A 7,078-nucleotide genomic window follows, 5' to 3' on the forward strand; every position below is an offset into this window, starting at 1 on the left:
TAGTATACAAATGACATCATGAATAATATAATAAGCGCATCAAGAAGCGCAGTCTTTGCTAATTGTTTTAAAGCACAAGTTGCTGATAAATTCATGCTGTTAATCAAAACTGAGAATTTCTAAAACTAAACACTGAAAAATGAAAAACAAAATTAAGAGCTTCCAAAATGTTAACTTTAAAACCAATCCCAACTACAAACTATTTTCATTAAGGATGCATGTAAGGATGCATGCCTAATCAAACAAGAATGTGAACCTGGACTGAATAAAACTTGTAGTTTTATCTCTGAATCTGGATACACTGCTTTAAGGCTTAAGTGAGATTCAACACGCCAGCCTCGCCTCGAAAGTAAGCTGGACATATTAGAGGCACATATATACAGACACCAAATGTCATGTAAAAAAAACCCAGAATTTACGAATCTACTTGTCAACATTTGGATGCAAGATAGATACTTCCAGAGGCCTTACTAGCCACTGCATTAGAATCAGGAAGCGTGTAAGAGTTACTAAAAAAAAGTGAAATATCAACAAGGAAAAGCATGTAATGTTTTCACTTGCGACTATAAAGTTGTTTGATGTGTGGAAGAGCAGCCAATCATGGGTAGCTCTGTCAATCTAAGAACTTTTTGGACCAATGAAAATAGGCTTGGAGCTAAATATACACTTCAATAGTTTTCTGTAACAATGGATTTTGTTTATGGAAATCACTTACGGTACTGTACTTGCAAAATTAGCCTCGAATGTTGTTACATGGGATTTTAATGTGCATTCTTACCTGCAGTGCTACCCATGGGTGCTGGACATCTGAAAAGGCTTTCAACAAATCGCTTGCGCGTGATAAACACCGACAAGACATCAGCTTTCTGTCGGTCCAGACGTGAAAGTGCATTGTTGAGCACGTTTCAAATAATGTGCCAAAAACTTCCTTCCACAATGTGATGTACACTCAACACATAACAAGCATTAAATGAGCAAAAGGTGTTTTTTGTCTTGCTGATTAGGTGTAGGTGTGCAAAATTCTCAATTGTTCAGAACATATGAAATCAGAAAAGTTGGTGACCTGTTAACGATGACAACGCGAATGATGCTGGACACTCATCACCACGCACGTCTAAGATGAACCTGGCTCATTCAACCAGTCTCAGAAGAGGCGCCGATTTAGAGGGGGCAATGGTAATGCCATTGAGGTACGAACTACAGCACACTTTAAGTCGTTTTACAGGGCAACGTATACGTCATTTCCACTGGACAACCAAGCCGTGCCAGAGCCTCGCCAAGCCAGCCGAGTGTAGTTCAGGGGGTGATAGGATGCGTTTCAACTGCAGAAGGCTAGCCATACCGCCGACTTCACATAATGTGTTTGGATGCATGTACATGATGCAACGATGCTATTTAATTTGTGTTTACATTTCCCAGGTAATTAATGTGTCATCATGCCCGCCCCTGACCCTGCTCGACCAAGAGCCAGATTCAGATGCCTTGTGAGGCCAGCAAAGCAGTAGAGTTCCGGCACAGCAGGGCTAACAGCAAGTGGAATACCACCTTGGCTCGGATGTACCAGTGGAAAAGGGACATTACAAACTCGTCCTTTCCCCTCTCTGAAAGTTGTCCAGCCAAACAAGCAACCGGCGACTTACCAGGCACACGAGAAAATGGCAGCACCGCATGCTTGGTTCCTGGATGGTGGACCTCAGCATTGATGTTAAGATGCTATAAGACACGTGGTTGACGTTTCACATCTACTAGTGTATTACAATTACAGTAGTGTAAGCCAGTCCATTAGGCCAAAATAAAAATGTGTGCGAAATACACCATAGAAGACCTCGACAGGGCACATTTACCAAACTCTTGCACACACTGGGTTTGAAATAGGACTGCATGCTGCTTACGCTACGCCTTACATGAAGCGATATGCCCATACACTTCTTTTCTAGCTTAATCCACATTACAGCTGAGTAGGCAGGGGCAATGGTGCATAAGGCAGCTCGCCCAAAATGTAACAACTGTTCTGCCTGGGAATCAAACCGTGATCCTCTTTGGGCTGTGACTCCAGTGGGGAAATAGGGTAAAAGGCCAAAGGCAAAGAGAGCACTTATGTAATGCAAAGCGAGCCAGTGTTACTCTTTATTTAACTTATTTTCTTTCTACGTGACTTTACCGAAAGAACCAAAGAGTAATTCCTGCAATCACGAAAGCTTCAAATCGAGTTTGAGCCAGTGTTACTAGTGCACATTAATTTCCGGGGACCAGAACCCAAATTCTACCCGGAGTCCACGTCGTAGTACTGGATGTTCATTTCATGCTACATTGACCCAGGGAGACTTTTCACTTGCAAGAAGGGGCAAAAGATTTTAACAGGCCATTGGGATGAGAACAGCAACCAATCTAGATAAACCGTGCAAGAACCAATACTGCATTCATTTTATTTACATGACTGAATATCAAAACAAATTCGTACCCTTAAAATTTGAGAAAAAACATAGCATTAACAAATTGGTTCTGATTGTGTGGAAACAAATTTTTTGTCTTAATACCCGCCATAAAAAAACCTTCCTTTTTAATGGAAACATTGTGCACAGCCCCCATGTGCAGTCAAAATATTCCTAAAGCACCCTTGGTGGCAATCTCAAAATTGCAGCGGCAATTGAGGCATCTCATCCCATTAGGGGCGTTGCAGTCGTCAGCGCCACGTGTGCCCCATTGTGCATTAGTTCAATCAAGTTCAGATATTCGCCTGTGTTTACAAACAATCCCCTTTGCTCGCTCCCTCACTCACACACGAGGGATCTCCCCCACGGCTTGCACATCACGACGAGTCCAATGTATCACTAGGTTTCAAATTTTGGCTTAGTTTTTTTGTTGTTGGATTAAAAGACGTTTATTTCGATGGAAAAAAGTGCGGAAATCGGTCATACGAATACATTAATGTATACAGAACCTGAATTTTGAAAAAAACTAATTCCATTTAATAACAGGGCAAATGTTTTTTATACGTCATTGATGTCTGAAAATCACTTGGGATACATACTTACATTTTTTAGCTATTACGTTAATTTTCATTTCGTCTGCTTCTAAAGTCTATTGACTTATTTGGGTGCACTTCTTGATTCTATAATTCGGCACTCAATTAGTCAACATGCATTTTTTTTGTATTACCGTACTGTTTCTGATGGATAACGAAAAGAGTGCAACCTTGTGTACAGCAGTTTTATTAACGTGCACACACTTAAGGCCCGAATGGCATTCATTCATGTTTTTCATCGTAGCCACTGAACGTGTACACACAGATTCGAATATTATTTGTTTTCCTGTTGCGACTTTCACGACCACATTTATCGATGCAACATTTTTAAAAAAATGTCTCATATCTGGACGGATGAACTCGACAACGATCTCAGTCACCGTGTAAATAAAAACATGAAAAAAACTGACGCCAGTGACAACTCGGTGAAAAAAGCAGCCACGAAATGAACAAATTTAATCCCCCCTCCAAAAAAAAACACACCAGCCACGCACATGGAGGGCCCAATGAATACAGCAGTAGGCAAGCCACCATCACCATTAGCGCGGCGCGGCCAAAGGGAGCTAGTGGCGGTGGGACAAACTCTCACGCCGCTTTCAAACCTCCACGGGCTCATCCAGCGCACACAAAAACCACGACGCGAACTCCACCAACCGACACACACAAATCCCACCCAGGGCCACCGCAAATCGCCTAAAAGGGGGAGAAATGAGCCTATAAGGCCGCCCGAACGAGCAGACGACGAAAGCAAGAGACAGTAAAAAGTCAGAGGGGTCCCCCTTTGTTCTTGGAGCAAAGCACGTTGCTTGCTGCTGCTGCCTCCACCACCGCCACACCACGGTGGTGGCGCACGTCTGTGAGACGAACTCCCATCTGTGTGCTATGAAGGGCCACAGCCCGGAACGTCGCCTAATGACATCGGGGGGTTTTCTTTTTATTTCGGGTCGCGTTTTGAGTTTATTAGCGCGCGTGCTCCCAATGCCACCGCAGTTAGCAGATAACGTGTTCGAAGCCGGCGCTTTCGGAGGCAAGGGTTGGTGGATCACGCAGAGACGTGCGAGTTAGCCATACACACTTGGGTGGTCGGCTCGTAGACATAAAAGTGAGGGTTCGTGAACCCGTGTGTGCGGACCTCTGAGGGTGTAAAACCTACCATGTAGACAGCAGGTTGGTTGGGTTTCCTCCGAGTAAATTTGGGGTGTCCCCCCCCCACATGCAAATCAACGCATTTTAATGATAACACTAATAAACTCGACGAACATATCAACGAAAGACACTCTTAAAAATGGGTCACCAGGCTCTGCGAGCCGTTCCTGAACACGAGCATTACATCACAGTAATCACTACGACCACGAGGGGCTTCAGCCACACGAAATACAACTTGGGTCGTTGTTTTTCTGTTTACCTAAAACTCTCTCACTCTCACCTGTTTGTTGGGTGGCTGAGGACTCGCCGTGGCCGCTGGTCGCCCTCCTCCTCCTGCTGCTGCTGACGAAGCTCCCGCTGCTGCTGCTGTTGATGATGATGAAGAAGCCGGCCCCGGACCTTGCCCAGCGGCCATGGCGCTGTATACCCGGGCGGGGTTGGATGATGTGAGCAGCTGGTTCAGTGTTGGCGTCTCGGCCGACTGCGACGAAGACTGCGCCGAATGAGACGACTGTCCGCCCATCAGCCTGCCCTGTTGCTGCTGCTGCTGCTGCTGATGGTGGTGGTGGTGCTGATGGTGCTGCTGATGCTGCTGCTGGTGGTGATGGTGCTGATGGTGGTGGTGCGGATAGCCGGCCACGCTGCTGTTCGCCCTTCCTCCACCACCCGCCATCATCATCATTACGTCCTGCTGCTGGTTGAGCCCCACCGCTCCGGCTCCTCCCGCTCCTCGGGGCGAGTGAGCCCCCGAGAAGCCGGGCCCATAGCCCGAGCGGGCTCCGTCGTAGCCGTAACCCCCGCCACCACCGACCCCGTAAACCCCGTCACCGTGAGAGTTCAGGCCGCCGGGCCCCCTCGCCCCGGGCTCGGCGGAGCTTCCAGCCGAGCCCGGGGTCTCTCCGCCATGATGCGGCCCACTAGGCCCCGTTGCCTCCGTGGCAGAGACCCCAGCCTCCCTCTCGGACGACGAAGACGACGACGAGGACGATGACGAAGACGTGTCGGGAACTCCACCGGCATCACCACCACCGCCGCCGCCACCACCACCGCCTCCTCCTCCTCTGCCGTTGCTGCCTCCGCCGTCCTTGGCCCGCACTCCATGTTGTTGGTCTCCATTGCTGTTGCTATTGTTGCTGCCGCTGTTGTCGCCGCTCTGCTCGGCGCCCGCCCGCACTTTCCTGCCCGTGGCCTCGTCCGAGAGCAGCAGCGACGTGGGCTGCTGCTGCTGCTGCTGCTGCTCCCCCGCGCCGCCCGGGTGCTCGGCGCTCGCCCTGCCGAGCAGCGGGCTGCGATCAGAGTCCCGCCCGAGGCCGCCCACCAGCTTCACTTGGGCGGCCATGCCTCCTCGTCCTCCACCGTCTCTCCTCCTGCTCCTCCTCCTCTCCTCTTGCTCGTCTCCCTCTCGTCCTCTTCCTTCTCCTCGTCGTTTCGATCTCCTCGCGTCTGACACTAAACAAGAGGTGCCTACGGACGGGGGTCGCACGGGACGGAGGGACGAGGCGCGTGAAAGAGAAAGGGGCGTCCGCCGCTTTTGTCCGCCTTCTCTGCGAGCCCGCCTTCTTGTTCCCCCTCTCTCTCTCCCCTCCTTTAAACTTTACATATCACCGCCTTCGTTGACGGACGGGGGACTAAGCCTGTGCTGCGTGGCGTCTCTCCCGTCCCCTGCTAGTCGTCGCGAAGTCCCTCCCGCGTGTGCGCGATTCAACGAGGCGACCCCAAGAGGAGTCCATGCAGCGAGTTGTTGGCCTGCCGCCTGGCATGAGGACTTAGAGCACAACTACTCCTATCCATTACTGTACTTCTATTATTAAAAACAGCGGCGCGCAAGAGCCGGAACGGATCGACGCTCCCTCGGGGCGGCCAGGATTCCGGTTCGCTTTAGCACCGCCCTTCTTCTCCCTCTTTCTCACCGCCGCCACTTACAAAATGATTCTACTCGCCGTCCTTTGATTCGCGACTAACAGCCCGCGACGACCACGATGATTTCGCCGCACGAATCTGTCTGTGTGAGAGTTGTTGTTGACGATTGTGCGCTCGCCAGATCCGAGTGCCCCATTTTGGGCGCCGATCCGCGCTCCGGGATTCGCGTCGCACCGGGGGCCGCTCCGTGTGTTATCGCAGGCGGTGATGCGGCTCTGGGCTCCGTTGGTGGGGGTGGGGGAAGGGAGGTTGGGTGGGTATCCTTCCGCGCGCGCGCGCGTAGCTAGGGGGGGGGGAAACCCGAATCCATGCGCGACAAAGTCCCCCGCTCACCCTAACCCCTTCCCCTCCAAACTCCGTCGCTGTCCCTGACCGCCGAATGTCGCTCGGGCGAGGGCATTCGCTCGTCGCGCGCAAGGGACACACACACAAACAACGTCTTTGCGGTTTAAAACAAAATGAAAAAAGCGCGGCGAGGGCGGGACGGCTTCACCCCCCCCCCCGCACAAAGGCAAACAGGGGCCGCACTATTTGCGGCGGGGTGGCTGCGCGGGGCGATTCACGCATTCCAGGGTAGCGCGGCGGTTGTTCGCTCATTAGCGTGGCCTCAATTCCGCACTAAACTCAAACGGGCTTACACCGCACTCCCCTCTCCTCATCCTCGCACCAACAAACTCGCTCGTGCATCCTACACGACGAGCATTCCCTCGGAATGAAGCGAATAAAGCCACGAGAAACATCGGCACGAGTGTTTGCCTGCTGCTGCTGCGTCCATCTTAGCCGTGCTTTATTTTAATAGGCTGCAATGGCGCCACTGCGACCAGAGGCCCGTGTGTGTGTGTTGTTGTGTGTGTGGGGTGCCTTTGTGTAGCCTTTGTGGGCCTTGTGTTTTTACGTTATTTGCGTGAATGCGGTCGAGTACTCGCATTGCCCTTCATTTTTCATTCCAGCGTGAGCTTAACTTAGGCACTGCTGTAGCATCTACAT

The 7,078-nt window shown here is 50.7% G+C and overlaps 1 protein-coding gene across 7 annotated transcripts in view; it reads right to left on the minus strand.

Moving 5' to 3' along the window:
• LOC144948690 (AT-rich interactive domain-containing protein 1A-like) overlaps nucleotides 1-6,314 on the minus strand; it is a 66,210-nt gene extending 59,896 nt beyond the window's left edge. For 5 of the 7 annotated variants that reach the window (XM_078878352.1, XM_078878350.1, XM_078878349.1 and 2 more), the window contains exon 1: nucleotides 4,452-6,313. In XM_078878352.1, the coding sequence (XP_078734478.1) occupies nucleotides 4,452-5,510 (1,059 nt within the window). In that variant the 5' untranslated portion in view covers nucleotides 5,511-6,313. Of the gene's footprint in view, nucleotides 1-4,451 lie in introns of all 7 variants that reach the window. The other 2 variants (XM_078878348.1, XM_078878351.1) reach the window with 1 other exon arrangement.
• Nucleotides 6,315-7,078: the final 764 nt, after the last annotated feature.

Source organism: Lampetra fluviatilis, chromosome 50, assembly GCF_964198595.1.
Source record: "Lampetra fluviatilis chromosome 50, kcLamFluv1.1, whole genome shotgun sequence".
Classification (NCBI taxonomy): domain Eukaryota; kingdom Metazoa; phylum Chordata; class Hyperoartia; order Petromyzontiformes; family Petromyzontidae; genus Lampetra; species Lampetra fluviatilis.